At 42.0% G+C, this 20,878-nt stretch overlaps 1 protein-coding gene across 1 annotated transcript; it reads left to right on the top strand.

Annotated features, from left to right (window-relative positions):
- The first annotated feature begins 34 nt into the window (after positions 1–34).
- Glod4 (glyoxalase domain containing 4) lies at positions 35–19,718 on the top strand. The gene is made up of 9 exons (XM_048366084.1): positions 35–165; positions 2,269–2,318; positions 3,592–3,712; positions 5,432–5,576; positions 11,358–11,494; positions 13,203–13,289; positions 13,550–13,663; positions 13,753–13,839; positions 19,432–19,718. Exons 1-9 carry the CDS (start codon positions 76–78, stop codon positions 19,495–19,497), a joined length of 897 nt encoding a protein of 298 aa, XP_048222041.1. The 5' UTR covers positions 35–75; the 3' UTR covers positions 19,498–19,718.
- Positions 19,719–20,878: the final 1,160 nt, after the last annotated feature.

Below are 20,878 nucleotides of genomic sequence, written 5' to 3'. Positions count from 1 at the left end.
GACGTCAGAGCCCCGCCGCGCCACCTGTGGGCGGGGCGGCGTCCTGCGAGTGACGTCGCTTTGGCGGTGGGAGTCATGGGTGCTCGCCGAGCTCTGCACTTCGTATTCAAAGTGGGAAACCGTTCCCAGACGGCACGTTTCTTTCGGGATGTCCTGGGGATGAAGGTGCGGGTCTGGGCCGACGGGGGCGCGCAAGGCTGGGCAGGGTGCTGAGCTGCACCTGGCGGAGCGGGTTCGGAATGGATGTGTTGTGAACCTCAGCCGTGGGGTGTCGGATGTAGGCCGAGAACTCGGCTGTGGCACTGAGGTGTTTCAGCTTTAGGAGGCCTTGTGGGCCCCTGGTTACGAATTAAGTAGCCTTTCAGAGAGGATCCACGTGTCAGCGATATGCACACGATCTTTGACTTCTCTTACAAGTGTTTATCGCGCTTCTGCCCATGGGTAGCTTCACAGTCTGTTGGGAAAGACATGCAAAAATTTATGTAAGACTCTGCTTAATAACATAGTCTCCTCAGGCTTGGAGCCTTTCCGTTAAGATAATCAGCATATTTAAAGTTCATCTATTGCTGGGAGCTGGTGGCTCACGCCTGTAAATCAGGAGGCTGGAATCTTAGGATTGCGATTCGAATCCAGCTGGGGTACATCCAAGAGACTCTTATCTCCAACTAATAAAAAGCAAAAAAATAAAACAGAGGTGGAGGTGTGGCTCAAGTGGTAGAGCACCAGCTTTGAGTGGAAAAAGCTAAGCAAGAGTTTGAGCTTGATACCCTGTGTTCAAACTCCAGTATTGGAACAAAAACAGAAAACCCCAAAGCAAACAACAACTAGATAAAGAGAGAAAGCGCATTTATCAAGGGGTATGTACAAAATCTTTTACTTGCTTGCAACAAGCCAGAGCTGATTAGAGGGTCAAAATCCATTCTCCACAGTACTCTGAGACCTGTCTCCAACCTGTGGTTCTGCTGGGGTTACTTAGGTGGAAGTTATTGGGGAACTCCACATCAATGAGGAAGGCTTTTTCAGGAGGAATTGTTTGTTGTAGAGATGGTATACTATAGACACAGTCCAGGAGATGTGGCATTCAAAAGGAGTTACAGCCTTCATTGTAAGTTTAATATCTGCTGTTTGAGGTTCCTATTTTGAGCTCTGGCAACAAAGATGCAATTTCCTTGTTACCTGTCCTAAGAGCTTATGGTCGGGTGATATAAGAATGGAAATTGGGAGCAGGTTATCCATTTCACCACCATATTAGGAAACTGAGACTCAGATTACTCAGGGATACACACTACTACATGTCAGCCAGAGTTGCAAATCTGACTTCTCTAGTGCTGAGGATGACACTTTTTTCACAATACAGCACTGCTTCCTAACCTAACCTTAAAGAGATGTCACAGCTTGTTTGGTAGCCTGACTCTTGGTGTCAAGCTGTTCTGTATGTTGGTATGTATGTTTTATTTATGATGCTGGTCCTGGGGCTAGTGCTCTACCACTGGAACCACAGCTCCACTTCTGTGTTGTGTTTTGTTTTTTGTTTGTTTGTTTTTGTTTTTGTTGTAGTTTTTTGCCAGTCCTGGCCTTGTACTCAGGGCCTGAGCACTGTCCCTGGCTTGTTTTTGCTCAAGGCTAGTACTCTGCCACTTGAGCCACAGCGCCACTTCTGGCCATTTTCTGTATATGTGGTGCTGGGGAATTGAACCCAGGGCTTCATGTATACATAGGCAAGCACTCTTGCCCACTAGGCCATATCCCCAGCTCTTGTTTTGTTTTTTATAGTTAGTTGGACATAAGAGATTTACTGGTTTTCTTACCCCCACCCTTGCTGGCTTCAGTGATCCTCAGATCTCAGCTTCCTTAGTAGCTAGGGTTATAGAGACATTTCAAGCTGTTCTTCACTTCTACTACTTTTGGGAAAGGTATAATTTTCCTTTTATTTTATTATTATTATTATTATTTTTGCCAGTCCTGGGGCTTGGACTCAAGGCCTGAGCACTGTCCCTGGCTTCTTTTTTTGCTCAAGGCTAGCACTCTGCCACTTGAGCCACAGCACCACTTCTGGTCATTTTCTATATATGTGGTGCTGGGGAATTGAACCCAGGGCTTCATGTATACGAGGCAAGTGCTCTTGCCACTAGGCCATATTCCCAGCCCCTTTTATTTTTAATAAAGGTTATAAATGATAATATCTATATTTTCTACCTTTTAGTTTGTACTATATGTGACATTTGTAATACAATAAAACTTTGTAATTTATTCTGATTTCTTTACCAGGTTCTTCGGCATGAAGAATTTGAAGAAGGCTGCAAGGCTATGTGTAATGGGTATGATACCTTATATCTTAAAATCTCTTTTAGGAGCTGAAAAAAATACCCCCAGAACAAATGGCAGTTTGTCAGAGTGAGTATAAGGCAGTGGGGCTAATTAAGGAGGCAGTAAATTATGGAGCAAATTTGGAAAACACTTCTCTGCACTTTTACACAATACTCCTGTTACACTAAGCAACTTTCTACCTTTGAATACCATCAGCCAGGTGATGGATTTTATTCAATTTGTTTTATCTACTTGGAGTTAGGGTCAGATCCCACGAGGTAGGGGCTTAGTCCCACAAGACTGTCCCCACTTCAGATGCCAATCACAAATCCAGGCCTCTGGTATTGCTGGCTGGATGGCTATAAATCTGGGATTCCCACAACTCCTTCCTCATGTTTTATTTGTTGGAAGGCTCACACAACTCAGGAAAACACTATTTATACTTCCTGGATTACTGTGACAGATACAAGTCAGGAAGAGCCAAAGAGAACAGATGTGTGGAGCAAGGTGTGGGAGAGAAGACCCACAGAGTTTTCATATCTATCCCTGAGTATGTCAACTTCCCGGTACCTCCATGTGTTTGGCAGCACAGAAGTTCATTAAATCTCATTGTTTAGTAGCTTTTGCATAAACTTACGTAAATTAATAAGATTAAGCTTAATCTTCAGCACTTTCCTTTCCCAAAGGTGAGTGGGGCTAGAAGTTCTAATCCTCTAACCACTGGACCTTTCTGACAACCAGCAACTTCATCCTAAGGCTATCAAGGGGCCTCAACCCTCAAGGGAGGGTTCATTATGAACCACAAAACACAACTCTATCAGCAAATTCTAAGGCTTTTAGGAGCTCTGGGAAAAGAAAAGCAAAGAGCAGATATATTTTTATATTATGCTACAAACACAGATATATGCTCTGGATAAAACAGTAGTTTTCAAAGCTTAGGATTCATAACAAGTGGAAAAATTCCAAAGCCCATTGTGATTTGCATTCTTCTCCATTGATATAGGAAAAAAATAAAGTCAGATTGGAAAATTGCCTTTAGGATTCCTTTCCCTGCTTTAAAGAAAATGTAAACACATCTTTCCCTCAAGTAAACATAGGAAATAGATGAGGTAAGTAATAGTTGGGCTCATGAACACTACAAAGTGACCATCTGAGGTCATCTCATCCTGTTAGGCTCTGTGGACAGGAAGGGGCTGCCCACTTCTCTGTCCAGTAGTTCTCTAAGAGAAGTCTGAAGCAGATTTTGCCTGTGATCATTGCAGTCATTTACTTTCCTTTGTCTAGGCCTTATGATGGGAAATGGAGTAAAACGATGGTGGGCTTTGGGCCCGAGGATGATCATTTTGTTGCAGAACTAACATACAATTATGGCATTGGAGACTACAAGCTTGGCAATGACTTCATGGTAAATATCACGGTCCCAGAAAAATTTTGGTTGGCAGATAGCTTGTTGTAATTTGAAGTAGTGTGTCAGTGAAGGAGATGACACTGGAGCAAAAATTCAAAGCAAGTAAGGAAGTTAGCCGTGTGTGTGTTGAAGGAGAGAGACTTTGCAAAAGCATTGATGCCAGTGTGGCTGGAATAGAGAGAGCAAGGGAATGTCTCAAGGGAAGGGTCAGAAATGGCAGGGAGCTAAGTGTGTTGATACATGCCTATAGTTCTAGCACTGGCTGCAAGATCTTGAGTTGGAGGCCAACCTGGTCTACCTAGAACTTGTCTTAAAAAAAAAAAAGGCCATTATGAACAAACCAAGTAAAATGAAGAGCTATCAAGGGTTTTGAGCAGAGGCTAAACAAGGTGTGACAGCTGTCTTGAGAACAGGCTATAGGTTGCATTTTGACGTGTACTATGGCTGCAGAGTTGGCAGGAATGCAATAGAGAGGATTGTAATAATCCAGGTTAGAAATGAAGCTGCCTTATTCATTATTAGGTACTGTGATTAAATTTAGAGTGCTTCATAGTTGGCTTAACTTTTTTTTTTTTTTGGCCAGTCCTGGGCATTGGACTCAGGGCCTGAACACTTTCCCTGGCTTCTTCCCTCTCAAGGCTAGCACTCTGCCACCTGAGCCACAGCGCCCCTTCTGGCCGTTTTCCATATATGTGGTGCTAGGGAATCGAACCAAGAGCTTCATGTGTAGGAGGCAAGCACTCTTGCCACTAGGCCATATTCCCAGCCCTAATTTTTTTTTTTGTTTAAAATATAAAGATCAGGGGCTGGAGATATGGCCTAGTGGCAGGAGTGCCTGCCTCGGATACACGAGGCCCTAGGTTCGATTCCCCAGCACCACATATACAGAAAACGGCCAGAAGCGGTGCTGTGGCTCAAGCGGCAGAGTGCTAGCCTTGAGCGGGAAGAAGCCAGGGACAGTGCTCAGGCCCTGAGTCCAAGGCCCAGGACTGGCAAAAAAAAATAAATAAATAAAATAAAATAAAATATAAAGATCAGGCTAGGAATGTGGCTTAGCGGTAGAGTGCTTGCCTAGCATGCACAAAGCCCTGGGTTGGATTCCTCAGCCCCATATAAACAGAACAAAACAGAAGTGGCTCTGTGACTTAAGTGGCAGAGTGCTAGCCTTGAGCAAAAAGAAGCTCAGGGACAGTGCTCAGGCCCTGAGTCCAAGCCCCAGGACTAGCAAAAAAAAAAAAAAAAATACACACACACACACACACACACACACACACACAGATCGATCAGAGGATATAGCTCAGTGACACAGCACTTGACTAGCACACACAGGCTCTGGGTTAATCCCTAGAACTACACATGTGTGCATGAGCATGTGCGCATGCACACACACACACAGCAAAAATAAAAAAATCATTTCAAATAGTAGCTGGCAGGTCAAGGTAAGATGAAAACTCTGGCCAGACCCTGAAAATTTGTAGTCATTAATTTTGGTATCAAATGGATTGAACTTCACTTTTGGACATTTGAAATTCTGTCCAATCATCCCAAAAGGTCTTTAACTTTGTGAGAGGAAACTTGAAAAACCTACTTGAAAAATTACTTGGAGATTCTGATTGTCAAATCTTAGGTGATTTGACATGAAGGTGTTGGGATTTTGACTCTTTATTGTGTAAAAGATCTCTTGTGTTTATGTGGGTGTTTTATTGTCTGCCTCAGGGAATCACAGTTGCTTCTAGCCAGGCTGTCAGCAATGCCAGGAAGCTGGAGTGGCCACTCAAGGAAGTTGAAGAAGGCGTTTTTGAAATTAAGGCCCCAGGAGGATATAAGTTCTATTTACAGAATCAGAGTCTTTCTCAGTCAGGTAATTACACCCGGCCTGGTAAAAACTTATATGTAAAGGCATCTTTGATAGAAGGGGAGAAGAAGCTGCAGTTCTTTAGTATAATCTTTTCTATATTGACAGGGCATGTCCTTCACAAACTGGTGGTTTTACCTGTTCCCTGAGAAATTTTACTCTCATCTTAGTACATTAATGTGTTGGGGATGTAGACTTGTGCACTAGAGATAATGTGTCTATTTAGGATTCTCTCCACTCTAAATAACAGAAAACCTAACTCAATCAAGAACCAGATTTTTAACTAGCTTGGCAGGTATTTAGGAAAGATTCAGGGCCTATTGATTCAGCAGCTTCAGCCATGGTATCAAGAATGCAATTTTTCTCTCCTGGTTTTCTCTGTACTTGGTATATTTCTCTTAGACTTGGTCCCATCATGAATGTAGGATGGCTGCCAGTAAAAGTTGGGGCTACATCCTCCCAAATTCTCTTAAGATAGGAGAGAGAATTGGTTTACTGTTCCTTTCTCTCTCTCCTCTCTCTCTCTCTCTCTCTCTCTCTCTCTCTCTCTCTCTCTCTCTCTCTCTCTCTCTCTCTCTCTTTCTGGGTGTGTGTGTGTACATGCATGTGTGTACATGCATGTGCATGTGTACTTGTCCTGGAGCTTGAACTCAGGGCCAAGGCCCCCTGTCCCTGTGCGTTTTTGCTCAAGGCTAGTGCTCTACCACTTGAACCACAGCTCCATTTCCAGCTTTTTCTGGTACTTAATTGGAGATGAGAGTCTCACAGTTTCCTACCTGGGCTGGCTTCAAACCGTGATCCTCAGATCTCAGCCTCATGAGTAGCTAGGATTACAGGTGTGACCTACCAGCTCTTACTGCTCTTTTAAAAGAACAGAGAAAAAGTTTCATGAATTCTTTAGCTGACTTTGTAAATCAGTCACTCGCAAGAGAGCTAATATTATCCCTGACCTGCCAGCTATACCCGTTGAGCTGGGGGTCAGTTTCTTTTTTTTCTTTTTTCTTTTTCTTTTTTTTTTTTTTTTGCCAGTTCTGGAGCTTAAACTCAGGGCCTGAGCATTGTCCCTGGCTTCTTTTTGTTCAAGGCTAGGACTCTGCCACTTGAACTATAGCACCACTTCTGGCCATTTTCTATATATGTGGTGATGGGGAATCGAACCCAGGGCTTCATGTATATGAGGCAAGCACTCTTGCCACTAGGCCATATTCCCAGCCCTGGGGGTCAGTTTCCTAAATGCTGGGATTGGTCCTCTTTGCTGGAAGATGCAAGCAAAGTCAGTACACCGCACTGACTGCTTCCCAGAGCAGGAGGGAACCTGGAAAGCTGTGTTTTTCTTCACTGAAGAGATGTTCTTACCATGGGTATTTAATTCCTGCTATTTAAACAGCCTTTGTAATAAAAATAAGTGAATGAATAAACAAAGGCAGAAAAGAAGTAAAATGCTGGTGAAGAGGAAGGGCAACTCTGACTGCTTTTTCATTCAGTGAGTGTATGCCTGTAAGACCTGAGTTATGCACGGCAAATTCTTCCCTCCACTGTGTGCCTCAGGTCTCAAGTGCTGAGTCTGCTTACAGTGTTTAATGCACTTGATTTTCATCTGGTACTCGGCAAAAACAAAACACCCAAAAAACAAAAAACAATCCATTCTTATGTGGGAGGTTAGACTTGCTGCGTGGGACTTACTGAAAGGATATTTCTGTACTTCACCAGTGACTTCAGGGATTTTTACAGTTATTTTTGATGGTAGGAAATTATTTTATATACTGTTAAACCTTACCTTATTTAACCAACTCTACTGGACAATTTTTATATTTCAGTATCCCTATTCCAAAACTTCCAAATGCTCTAAAACCTAAAATACCATGCCTTGACTACCATGTTATTTGCCAAAAAGTTTCAGATTTTGAATTTTTGGATTAGGGACTGCTAATGGAGAGTTCTGTGTAGATTTTCCAAAGTCTGAGACACTTTTGGTCTCATGAATTTCAGATAAGGGATCCTCAGCCTGACTCATATAGAGCTTCAAAATTCTAAAATGGGCTGGGAATGTGGCTTAGTGGTAGAGTGCTTGCCTAGCATGCATGAAGCCCTGGGTTCGATTCCTCAGCACTACATATATAGAAAAGGCCAGATGTGGTGCTGTGGCTCAAGTGGTAGAGTGCTAGCCTTGAGCAAAAAGAAGCCAGGGACAGTGCCCAGGCCCTGAGCCTCATCATGCCCCAGGACTGGCAAACAAACAAAATCCTAAAATGTTTTTGTCTTCTAGAATGACAACCCTTTGGTGGACTAAGTCCCTGTTTCTAATACAGCAAGTTCTGTGGTCTCTCTGGCATTCTCTGTACTTTGGCCTAATTGCTCTCATTTGTGTCTCCACATCCCTTAAGGCTCTGTGTCAACTGAAATTTATTGATTTTGAAATCAGTGGAGAAAACAAAAATTGAGTCTGCAGGAAGAAACACTGTGGCTAGTTATGACATTGTCCTTCTTTACAATATGCTCACTTTACAGTAAGAAAAGTTTTCCCTAATGTTAGATCATAAGCTTACGAATCCAAGAATACACAGTGGCCTAGAGATTAGAATCCTCTGGGATTTTCCAAGGTTCCTCTTCTCTAAGTCCAAAATGTCAGACATTCCCCAGAGGCTCGGGTGGTTGGCAAAATCCATGCTTTCCTCCTCTTAATTTTATTTATTTATTTTATTTGTTTGTTTGTTTGTTGTACTCTGGTTTGAGCTCAGGGCTTTGCACTTGCTAGATAGGGCCTTTACCACTTGAGCCACACCTCCAGCCCTGGTTATTTTTCTATTTTCTTCCTAGACTCCAGTCCTCCATTTGTATTTTTCCTCATAGCTAGAATGATTGGTACATATGTACTGTTGTCCCCAGCAGTTGGTTGAGATGGAATCTCACAGAGATTTTTTTTCTTTCTTCCCTTTTTTTTTTTGTTTTGTTGTTGTTGGCATGAAGATTTTTCTCTACTGACCTTGAACTTTAATTCTCCAGATTTACATCTCCTATGTAGCTAGAATGACAAGCTTGAGCCACTGTACCTGGCTAGCTATTCTACTTTGAGGATTTTCTTTTTTGAGCTGGGTATTGAACCTTTGGCCTCAAGCATGCCAAGCATGCTTATGACTGAACTTCATCCCAGTATAAGTGCTGAGTGTTAGTGTGTAACATTTTTTTTCTTTTTACAAATATTAGATTGTTTTTCTTGCACGGACACACAAAAAAAGAAAATAGTACCCACATGCTCAAAAATAACTACTGTGAACATTTCAGAGTATATCTTTCTAATCTTTTCAGAATATATAATGATCTATCTCTTCTGTAAGCCTTTGGAAGAATCCCATTGCTGTGGGAAACTAAACAATTCTGTATTGTTGGATGTTTCTGTTGTTCCCAATGTCTCATTGTTCTGGGCAACACTGTGGGAATGTCTTCACAAATTCACATTTATTTTTTGAATTGCTGAAAATGGACTTGCTATGTCAGCAATGTACATTTTTAAAGATTTTGATACATTCTATGAAATTCTTGTCCAGAAGTGAACTATCTTACATTCTACCATATACATGATTAGTTTCCCTCCCCGAAATAAAACAGCAAACATAACTTTTAAAATTATTTGTCAAGAGAAAAAAATACTGATAATGAAAAAATAGTTTTGTGTCCAATAGAGTTATTTGTCAGATGGAGGGAGCTGGGAATGTGGCTTAGTGGTACAAGTGCTTGCCTAGCATGCATGAAGCCCTGGGTTTGATTCCTCAGCATCACATAAACAGAAAAAACCAGAAGTGGCGCTGTGGCTCAAGTGGTAAAGTGCTAGCCTTGAGCAAAAGAAGCTCAGCGACAGTGCTCAGGCCCTGAGTTCAAGCTCCAGGACTGGGGAAAAAAAATGTCTTTTGTGGATTACCACTTTGTGTCTTTTACCAATTTTCTGGGATTTTCATCTTTTTCCTATGAGAACTTAAACATGGTTTATATATTATTCTTTGTCCTGTACTTTATAGGTATAAAACTTTTCCCCTACTTTGTTGTTTACTCTTTAATTTTCATTGTAGTTTTATTTATTTATCTATTTGTTTTCAGTGCTAGAAATGAAACCCGAGGCCCTGCACATGCTAGGCAAGTGCTCTACATTGAGCTACATGCCCAGCCTGATAATTCTTTCTTGGACTATTCATGAATTTTCCATTTTGTGTCATTAACCCAACAGGCTTTTGTTCTTCATGGTTTTTAATCTTTGAAGTAAGATTTAAAGAAAACTCTACCAAGTGCCAGTGGCCCACATCTCTAATCCTATCTACTCAGGAAGCTGAGATCTGAGGACCATAGTTTGAAGCCAAACCCAAACAGGGAAGTTTGTGAGACTTGTCTCCAATTAATCACCAAAAAGCTAGACGTGGAAGTGTGATTCAAGTGGTAGAGCACTAGCTTTGAGCAGAAAAAGCTAATGGACAGCACCTAGCCCTAAGCTCAAGCCCCAGTACTAACACCAAAAAGGAAAAAAGAATGAAAATTCTTCCTTCAACACAAACTTGTATAATTCATCACCTGATTACCTGTATTTATTATTTCCCTCATTTCATTCTTAAATTTAGTCCTTTGACTCACATTTTTCTATTTAATTTACATATGTACTTTTTTTTTTCACCAAGTGATTATCTTACTGCCATTTGTTGAATGTATTCTTTTCTTTATTTTTGTCCATCATGGGGCTTGAATTCAGGGCTTGGGAGCTGTCCCTGAGCTCTTTTGCTCAAGACTCGCACTCTGCCACTTTGAGCCACAGCTCCATTTCTGTTTTTCTGGTAGTTATTTGGAGATTAGAATCTCACAGGCTTTTCTACCCTTGCTGACTTTGAAACAGATCCTCAGATCTCAGCTTCCCAAGTAGCTAGGATTAGAGGTGTGAGCCACAAGCATGTGGCTGTTTTGTTTTGTTTTCTTTTTTTTTTTTTTTTTTGGCCAGTCCTGGGGCTTGGACTCAGGGCCTGAGCACTGTCCCTGGCTTCTTTTTGCTCAAGGTTAGCACTCTGCCACTTGAGCCACAGTGCCACTTCTGGCCATTTTCTGTATATGTGGTGCTGGGGAATTGAACCCAGGGCCTCATGTATACAAGGCAACTTTTGTTTTGTTTTGTTTTGTTTTGTGTGTGTGTGTGTTTTTTTTTTTTTTTTGGCCAGTCCTGGGCCTTGGACTCAGGGCCTGAGCACTATCCCTGGCTTCTTCCCGCTCAAGGCTAGCACTCTGCCACCTGAGCCACAGCGCCCCTTCTGGCCGTTTTCCATATATGTGGTGCTAGGGAATCGAACCAAGAGCTTCATGTGTAGGAAGCAAGCACTCTTGCCACTAGGCCATATTCCCAGCCCCTTTTGTTTTGTTTTTTGTGCTGGTCCTAGAGATGAAGTCAGGACCTGGGCAATGTTCCTGAGCATTTATGCTCAAGCTAGTGCTCTACCACTTGAGCCATAGCTCCACTTCCAGCTTTTTGGTAGTAATTAGAGATCAAAGTCTTAAGAACTTCCTAGGCTAGCTTTGAACTGTGATCTTCAGAGCTCAGGCTCCTGAGTAACTAGGTTTATAGGTGTGAGCCACCTGCACCCAGCTGAACATATTCTGGAAATCAAACCTAAGACATTGTGCATTCTGGGCATACAATCCAGCACCACCCTACATCCTAGCCCTATAAACTAAGTTCTTACAGATGTTTGAAACTGTTTTGGCCTTTTAAAAATCTATTCCACTGAACTAACAAATCTCTGCTGTTTTATTATTCTACAGATCCAGTATTAAAAGTAACTCTAGCAGTGTCTGATCTTCAAAAGTCCTTGAACTACTGGTCTAATCTGCTGGGAATGAAGATTTATGAACAAGATGAGCAGACACAAAGGGCTTTGCTGGGCTATGCTGATAATCAGGTGAGTGATCTTAAAGAAACATAACAGTTCTTATTTTCAGTTTAGCTTACAAATAAAATTAACATGAAGGTTGTTCCCAAAGCTTCTTCACAGTAGTTGAGTATTTATACAGACAAACAGAAAGAAGAAAGTACAAGATTGTAATAACCTTACCACTTAGAAACTACCTCTGCTTCTATATGGGGATATAGTCTTTTAGAAGGGGAATGGGCTAGGGTATGGATAAATGCTAGCAAACTTGAGGACCTGGATTTAGTCTTAAGCACTGCAAGAGAGGGGAGGGGAAGAAAGGGAAGGGGAAGAGGAGAAAGGGCAAATGGTAGAGCACATGTCCCTAGCAAGCATAAAACCCTAGAAAGTAGAATTGCTTAGTCAGAAGAGATATAGACAAGATTTATACATGATCTATTTCCATGCATATTTTTAATAACTAGCATTTGAACCTGAATTAGTCCTTATACTTTTTCCAGACATTCTATTCTTTGTCATTTTGTAGATTATACTTATCATATTTATGCATTAGTGTATACTTAAGTTCATTTTGATAGTGGCTTAGGTAGCAAGTTTAAACCATTCTATGAGTTAATCAGTTATTGATTATAATAGCAAAAGATAAAAGCCTCCATGTCTAGATCAGAGGAATATTTCAACTTTTTATTCACTCACCAGATGGATACAGCTATCAAAAAGAGTAAGGCAAGCCTTATGTGGTAACATTAAGTGGAGAAGAATAGGAATGGAATTATGTGTAAATGGTACTAACATTTGAATTTGTGTAAAAGAAATGTATGCAATGTGTCTAGCAAGATACATAGAAAATAATGGTTGCCTCTGTGATAAGAGTAGGAGAGAGACTTAATTTGTACTGTATTCCTTTAGTTTTCTCTCTCTCTTTTATTTATTTTTTTTTTTTGGTCAGTCCTGAGGCTCTAACACTGTCCCTGAGCTTTTTCACTCAAGGCTAGTGCTCTACCACATTGAGCCATAGTGCCACTTCTGGTTTTCTGGTGGTTAATTGGAGATAAGAGTCTCCTGGACTTTTCTGCCTGTGCTGGTTTCGAGCAATGATCCTTAGCTCTCAGCCTCCCGAGTAGCTAGTATTATAGGTATAAGTCACTGTTGCCTGGCTTTAGTATTGTTTTGAGGTTTTTGTTTGTTTTTTGTGCTAGATCTGAAATTTGAACTCAGGGACTCTCAATGGTATTCTACCAATTGAGCCATATGTCTAATTCAGCTTTCTCCCCCCCCCCCCCCCCCAAATCTGGTTTATTGAAGATACAGTCTCTTGGACATTTCTGCTTGGCCTGGTTTTAAATTCCATCCTCAGATCTTAGCCTCCTGAGTAGCTAGGTTATAGGCATGAGTCACTAGCCCTGGGCTTGGAGGGTTTGTTTGATTTTGGTTTTGCACAAGTCCTGGGGTTGGGCGCTGTCCCTGAGCTTTTTTGCTCAAGGCTAATATTGCTCTATCACTTGAGCCACAGTTCTACTTCTGACTTTTGGATGGTTAATTGGTGATGAGTCTCACAGACTTTTCTGCCCAAGCTGGCTTTGAACTATAATCCTTAGATCTCAACCTCCTGAGTAGCTAGGATTACAGGAATGGGCCACTAACACCAAGCTTTGAGAGGTTTTAGTTGTTTTTGTTTGCTTGTTTCTCATAAACTACCTGTCTGAAAGCACAAGCCCATGTTCTTATTTCTTTTCAGTGTAAGCTGGAGCTTCAGGGCATCAAGGGTACAGTGGATCACGCCGCTGCCTTTGGAAGAATTGCCTTTTCTTGTCCCCAGAAAGAGGTAATGTGTGACAACCCGATCATTTGTGAAGGCTCTGTCACTTGTTAGATCAACCCAGTGGAGAACCTTGCCCTTTTTGCTTTAGGTTCATTCTGATTGTGCCTTTGGTATTAAGTTTGATGATTGTTTCAAGAACATTGAGATAATAAAATCAAACAAGTGGCGCCTTGATTCTGACCAGATATTGTAGGGCAAATGAGGGCCTCACCATAAACCTCATCCATATCCCTTGCTCACCTTGCCTTCTTGCTTTCCTCAAGTTGCCACACTTGGAGGACTTGATGAAAAGGGAGAAGCAGAAGATCCTGACTCCTCTGGTGAGTCTGGACACGCCAGGCAAGTCAACAGTGCAAGTGGTCATTCTGGCTGACCCTGTGAGTATTACTTAACAAGGGGACCAGCTGGTCAGGGCTTTCTTCAAGAGATGTTTTTTGCCAAAGTACTTTTCTCTTTATTGATAAAGGATGGACATGAAATTTGCTTTGTTGGTGATGAAGCTTTTCGAGAACTTTCTAAGATGGATCCAAATGGAAGCAAATTACTGGATGATGTGAGTCTCATTTCTATACTTCTGTTATTATTGGCCCAATGTAGGTGGCAAGCATGTGTTTGGGCTGGGGCCAGAGCTCCAGAGTCTAGGTTCTCACTATCAGAACCACATCCCTTTGCTGTTGTGACTCTGTAGTCCCGGCTGATGTCTTCATTGCCATCTCTGATCCTATATCTGCCCTTCCTGTGGCTTTGGGCTGCCTTCAGGATCAACACTGCTGTGGGCACCACTTTTCTGCTTAGTGAATGGGGATCCCCGGGTCCCAGCCCTCTGCGTTTCTTGTCCTCGGTTATCTTTTCTCCACTTGACAGCATCAGCCTTTTCTTCCCTAGTGATTGTTCTCATTGGCACATAAACAAGCCCCAGTAGCTTTCTGCTTTAAATTTTTTTTTCTTCATTCTGTATCACTTCTTCAGATTTCTTGTGTGTGTGTGTGTGTTTCTGTTCTTCTTGTGGTTTCTTTATTTATGTTTGCCAGTCCTTGGGCTTAAATTCTGGGCTCGGTTATCTTTTCTCCACTTGACAGCATCAGCCTTTTCTTCCCTAGTGATTGTTCTCATTGGCACATAAACAAGCCACAGTAGCTTTCGGCTTTAAATTTTTTTTTCTTCATTCTGTATCACTTCTTCAGATTTCGTGTGTGTGTGTGTGTGTGTGTGTGTGTGTGTGTGTGTGTGTGTGTGTGTTTCTGTTCTTTCTTGTGGTTTCTTTATTTATGTTTGCCAGTCCTTGGGCTTAAATTCCGGGCCCGGGCATTGTCTCTGAACTTCTTTTGCTCTTGGCTTGTATTGTACCACTTGAGCTACAGCACCACTTCTAACTTTTTCTGAGTAGTTTATTGGAGATAAGAGTCTCACAGAATTTCCTGCCTAGGCTGGCTTTGAACAACAATCTTCAGATCTCAGCCCCCAGAGTAGTTAAGATTATAGGCGTGAGCCACTGGTCCCTGGCTCTCTTGTGTTTAATACAGGTTCTCAATATGTAGTCTAAAGTAGGCTGAAACTCATAGGCTGGCCTTGAATTTGTGATCCTTCTGCTTCAGTTTTTCAAATGTCTGGATTAAAGGCATTTACCACAAGACTCCTTCCTCCCTCCTTTCTTCCCTCCCTTCTTTCCTCTCTCTCTCTCTCTCTCTTTCTCTCTCTCTCTCTCCTTCTTTCCTTCTTACCTACCTACCAATACTAGGCTTGGAATGTGGGGCCTAAGCACTATGCCTTAGCTTTTTTTTTGTTCAAAGCTAGTACTCTCTACCACTAGAGCCACAACTACTCCTCCAGCTTTTGGGTAGTTAATTGGAGATAAAAGTCTCACTGAGGGCTGGGGATATGGCCTAGTGGCTAGAGTGCTTGCCTCGTATACATGAGGCCCTAGGTTCGATTCCCCAGCACCACATATACAGAAAATGGCCAGAAGTGGCGCCTGTGGCTCAGGTGGCAGAGTGCTAGCCTTGAGCAAGAAGAGGCCAGGGACAGTGCTCGGGCCCTGAGTCCAAGCACCAGGACTGCCCCCCCCCCCAAAAAAAAAAAGTCTCACTGACTTTCCTACCCAGGTTGGCGTTGAACTGCGATCCTCAGATCTCAGCTTCCCAAGTAGCTCAGATTACAGGCCTGAGCCACTAGCCCTCAGCTCCCAAGTTTCTTTATAGTTAAATTTCTGCCTTCAAACTTTGTCTACAAGGCTGGGTGCCGGTAGCTTATGCCTGTAATCCTAGCTTTTCAGGAGGCTGAGATCTGATCACAGTTGGATGCCACCGCAGGCAAGAAAGTCTATGAGATTCTTATTTCAATTAACCACCAGAAAACTGGAAGTGGTGCTGTGGCTCAAAGTGGTAGAGTACTGGCTTTGAGCAAAAGAGCTCAAGGACAGCACCCAGACCCTGAGTTCAAGCCCCATGACCAACAAAAAAATAATAATAAAAAGTTTGTCTACAGCTTAAGTGGCAGATCATCTGCCTAGCAAGTGTGAAGCCTGGGATCAATCTCTATAACCAAAATAATAATAATTATCTACAATTTCTGCTTCTCACCTCCCACTTAGAATTTTGTCATTAAAGTAAGTGCTTGTGTTCTTTTTAAATTTATTTTCTAGTCCTAGAAAATGATTTTTCAGAGGTTTTTGAAGCAGTTTTTTTTTTTTCTTGCCAGTCCTGGGGCTTGAACTCAGGGCCTGAGCACTGTCCCTGGCTTCTTTTTGCTCAAGGCTAACACTCTACCACTTGAGCCACAGCGCCACTTGTGGCCTTTTCTATATATGTGGTGCAGAGGAATCAAACCCAGGGCTTCATGTATACAAGGCAAGCACTCTACCACTATGTCATATTCCCAGCCCCAGCAGTTTCTTAGTGTATCCCAGTTTCTAGTGTATACTTGGAATGAAGTAGATATTCTCTGAATATATTTTTCTTTCTATCCCTTCTTTTCTTTTTTTCTTTTCAGTTCTGGGGTTTGAATTCAGTGTCATGCTTGCTAGGCAGCTAACACTTGAGCCATGCCTCTAGCCCTTCCTGCCCTTGCTTCCCTTCTGGTCCCTCCTTTCCTCTTTTTCTCCCTTCCTCCCTCCCTCCCTTCCTTCCTTTCTTCCTTCCTTCTTTCCTTCTCCCTTTTTCTTTTCTTTCTTATGATTTAAACTTAGGATATCATGTTTCCCAGGCTGGCTTTAAACTCCTGGGCTCAGGCAGTCGTGCCTCAGCCTCCCAGGAAGCGTGGATTAAGGCATGAGCCACTATATGCCACTTGCTCTGAAGACTTTATTGAATGAATAAAGGAATGAAGACTTTGTTGAATGACCAAAGGAATGAATCAGTCTATCCCAGTCCTATCATTTAGTGCCTATGTAATTAACCTTAATCAATTTATTTCAATCCTCTGAAAAATAATTTTTTTTCGGTTGGTCATGGAGCTTGAACTCAAGGCCAGTGCTCTACCACTTTGAGCCACAGCACCACTTCTGTTTTTTCTGGTGGTTAGTTGGAGATAAGAGTCTCAAGTCGGCACCCATGGCTCAGGCTTGTAATCCTAGCTACTCAGGAGACTGAGACCTGAGGACCAAGGTCCAAATCCAGCCCAGGCAGGGAAGCCCTTGAGACTCATCTCCAATAAACTGCTCAAAAAAGCCGGAAGTAGCACTGTGACTCAGGTAGTAGAGCACTAGCCTTGAGCACCAAGAGGCTAAGGGACAGTGCTCAGGCTCAGAGTTCAAGCCCCAGAACTGGCAAAGAGAGAGAGAGAGAGAACATTACTGTCCAGGCTGGCTTTGAACCTTGATCCTCAGCCTCCTGAGTAGCTAGTTCCAGGCATAAGCCACCAGCACCCAGCCTCTGAAGATTTGTCTATAGAATTTATCTAGGAAGCCTAGAAAGTTGTGGACAGAATAGAGGCTCAGTTAATGTGAATACAGAAAAATTAGAAAATGGGGCCTGTTGAAGCTTTATCATAGCAAAGTAGACTCTTAAGAAGTTCTCAGTTGGCCAATTTGCGTGACTCTTCCCTTCTTGCTTCCATACCACTGACAAGCCTCCTCTCCTTTGAGTGCCTCTCCTGTAGCATCAGAAGACCTTCCTTCAATCTTTCTGACACCACAACCCAGAGGCAGCTGCTGTTCTGATTTCTGGCACCATAGATCAGTCTTGTTTGTTTTGGGCACAAATGGACACATTCAGTAAATATTCTTTTGTACCTGGCTTGTTTCCCTGAACAAAACATTTTTGAGGATCCTTCATGTAATTACATAGATTGTATTTATTTTGTCCTTGCTGCGTGTTACTCGCTTTTATAGGATAAAAACTGATTTATTGTTGTGATGGTAACAAAATATTTGGTTTGTTTCCAGATTTTTATCTATTCTAAGGAAGACTGCTGTGAATATTTTTGTTTGAATCTTCTTGTAGTACATATTTCATGTCTGTTGGGTAAATACCTGCTAGAATTGCTTTTACTCTATGTGAAAGTGCCAAACAGCTGTCCAAAGTAGTAGTCTCTAACTACAGTTTTTCTTTCTGTGGTTCAGTTTCCTGTAGTCAACCCTATCCCAATTGAAATTGTGGAACTCAATTATTCATATGCATTTTAAGTTCTGAGCAGCACCTCTGTTCTAAGCAGCATGATGAACTCTCTTGCTGTCCTCCTCTGCCCCACCTGGGACATGAGTCCTTTTTTTGTCCAAGGTATCCACACTCTATGATCCTCCTCCCCCATTAGTCAATTTATAGCATCTTATTAGACTGTCCCAGTATGTCAGTGCTTAATTTCGAATAACCCTTATTCTATTTATTAGTAGTCCCCAAACATGAAAGTAAGTTGTACTGCTGATTTGAATATGCTAAAGGAAGGCTGTGTAGTGCTTCTTTTAGGTGACAGGGTGAAAGTTCTTCACTTAGTAAGGAAGTTTTAAAGTGTCACATAATGTTGCTGCTCAGATTAAAAAAAAAAAAAAAAGAACAACCCTACCAGAAGTGGCGCTGTGGCTCAAGTGGCAGAGTGCTAGCCCTGAGCATAAAGAAGCCAGGGACAGTGCTTAGGCCGTGAGTTCAAGCCCCAGGACTGGCAAAAAAAAAAAAAAATTCTGATGATGTAAAAGGAATTTGTGCTAGTTTGGCTGATGCATATGATAAATACTTACCAAGACAAAAGCAGGGGTTCAGGGTAGCTCAGTGGTACATTGTTGGCCTAGCAAGCACAAGGCCCTGGGTTCCATCTCATCCCCACAAAAAAGGTAAGGATGAGAAAGCATTATAGATACTATTTAGGTATCCTCTGGTGTTTGAGCATGTTCCCTAAGATTACAGGGCTATGCTAAACATATGAGAGTTCCATTTGCTGTACATTTTGGGTTTTTTTTGTTTGTTTTTAAGTTTTTATTATAAAACTGATGTACAGTTAGGTTACAGTTTCATACGTTAGGCATTGGATACATTTCTTGTACTGTTTGTTAAATTGTCCCTCATACCCCTTACCACCCCTGAGGTGTTCAGTTCACTTACACCATGTACATTTTGTTTTTTAAAGGTTTTCTTAGCTGTCATGTTCTGGTGGCTTATGCCTGTAATCTTAGCTACTCAGGAAACTGAGAGCTGAGGATTGCAGTTTGAAGCCAACCTGGGAAAGAAAGTCTGTAAGACTCTTATCTCCAGTTAACCACCAAAGAGTCAGAAGTGCAGCTGTGTCTCGAGTGGTAGAGTACTAGCCTTGAGCAAAAAAGCTCAAGGACAGTACCCAGGTCCTGAGTTCAAGACCCATGATTGGCATGTGCACGTGCGCGCATGTACACAGACACACACACACACACACACACACACACACACACATACAGATTCTTGTTCTACCAAAGACCCACAGCCTGGCACACACGATTCCTGCTCGCTTAGCAGCAGCCACCCACACTTCCCAGCTGCACACTTTGCAGATCTTTACTGTGCATATTGAGGATCACCAAGCAATGACTCTGTACTCATAGCATCTCCTGTCATGTTGAACAAGGTGCTCTGCACTGAATGATAATATTTTCACTGTGGACGGTGAAGTGAGTTGCAAAGCAGATTGTATCCTTTGTTCCTCAGACTTGGAACAAATGCATATCCTATTTCTGTTCCTACAGGCAATGGCGGCAGATAAAAGTGATGAGTGGTTTGCTGCCAGAAAGAAATCAAAAGCTTCAGGTTAATGAAAGACCTCGTGTGGAGCAAGCACTAATGGTTCTTGTTCCACATCTGTGAGAGCTGATGTGCCCATTTATAATAAATGCTCTTACAACTCTGCTGTGTCCTGTTTAAGCAAGGAAGCCGGGGTGGGGAAGACTATGTATTTCAACCTTTGAAAAGTCTGGTATATTTTAGATATGAAATCATTGTCACTCTAGTAAAGGAGTATTTTTGTTGTAAGCTGCACTGATTTCAGAATGGCACATCTGTGTGTAACTGTACTAGAATGGGACAGCTCTAAGGGATATTAACCTTGGTTGGGTATGGGGAAAATCTTGATGAGCTGTGAAGCATATAGATTTTATGAGAGCAATTGTTCAAATAAATTGAAATCTGTTGCTTATAATGGTCATATTCCCAGCACTTGATAATATGCTGTTCTAATATCTTAATGTAGCAGGTCTTGACAATTAAGAAAATAGAATATTCTAGGATGGTTTTGAGCTGGAGATCCTCCTATCTCAGCCTACGGAGTGCTGGGATTACAGGTGCCAATACTAGGCTCAATGTTCTTTTTTTTATTAAAAGAAATTTTATTCCCTGGACAAAAATATTTTGTTAACATCCCCATCCCACCTTAACTTGCTTTCATATTCTGAGTACTCAGAAAAAGAGAAACAGGAGATATTTAATGTCTTTCTACATGTTTGATTCTGTTCTAAGTTCTTTATGTAATTTTTTTTAAGTCCTTGGAAAATGGAGTATTCTCTCAGACACCTTTCAAATGGATTAAATGACTTCTTCAGCCGGGGGTGGGGGGGGGACAGGGAATAAACCTATATGTTTTCTGTTTGAGTCTAACAAAAAATTTGTTCTCATCACTGGAAACAATTATGTCATGTGTATTATTAATTTTTGTGTGTGCTGGTGCTGGAAATTGAACTCAGGGCTTGTGTTCACACTCAGCTTTTTTGCTCACTCTACTACTTGAAGCCATGGATTTTGCTGATTAATTGGAGATAAGAATCTCACAGATTTGTCTGCTCAGGCTGGCTTCTGACCTCAATCCTCAGATCTCAGCCTCCTGAGTAGGTAAGATTATAGATTTGAGCCACTGTAGCCCAACTTTTTTTTTCTTACTGTATGCTACTGAAATCAGGCTGTTAGTCTTTAAATCTCATTATTTAAAGAGTGGCCAGTCAGGAGCTTGTGGCTCACACCTGTAATCCTAGCTACTCAGGAGGCTAAGGTCTGAGGATCATAGTTCAAAGCCAGTCTGGGTAGAAAAGTTCCCATAAGACTCTTACCTCCAATCACCACTCAAAAACTGGAAGTCACACTGTGGCCCAAAGTGGTAGAGCACCAGCCTTGAGCAAGAGAGCTCAGGGACAGCGCCCAGGCCTG

This window comes from Perognathus longimembris, chromosome 17 (genome assembly GCF_023159225.1).
Source record: "Perognathus longimembris pacificus isolate PPM17 chromosome 17, ASM2315922v1, whole genome shotgun sequence".
Taxonomy (NCBI): Eukaryota; Metazoa; Chordata; class Mammalia; order Rodentia; family Heteromyidae; genus Perognathus; species Perognathus longimembris.
Note: the sequence above shows the minus strand (reverse complement) of the source record. Positions and strands in the feature narration are given on the sequence as shown.

Bases quoted from the DNA above. Each gene is read 5' to 3' on its own strand.
- Glod4 (XM_048366084.1), top strand. From the start codon at position 76: ATGGGTGCTCGCCGAGCTCTGCACTTCGTATTCAAAGTGGGAAACCGT. The intron at 11,495-13,202 runs GTGAGTGATCTT...ATTTCTTTTCAG, and splicing joins TGGGCTATGCTGATAATCAG to TGTAAGCTGGAGCTTCAGGG. The intron at 13,290-13,549 runs GTAATGTGTGAC...GCTTTCCTCAAG, and splicing joins TTTCTTGTCCCCAGAAAGAG to TTGCCACACTTGGAGGACTT.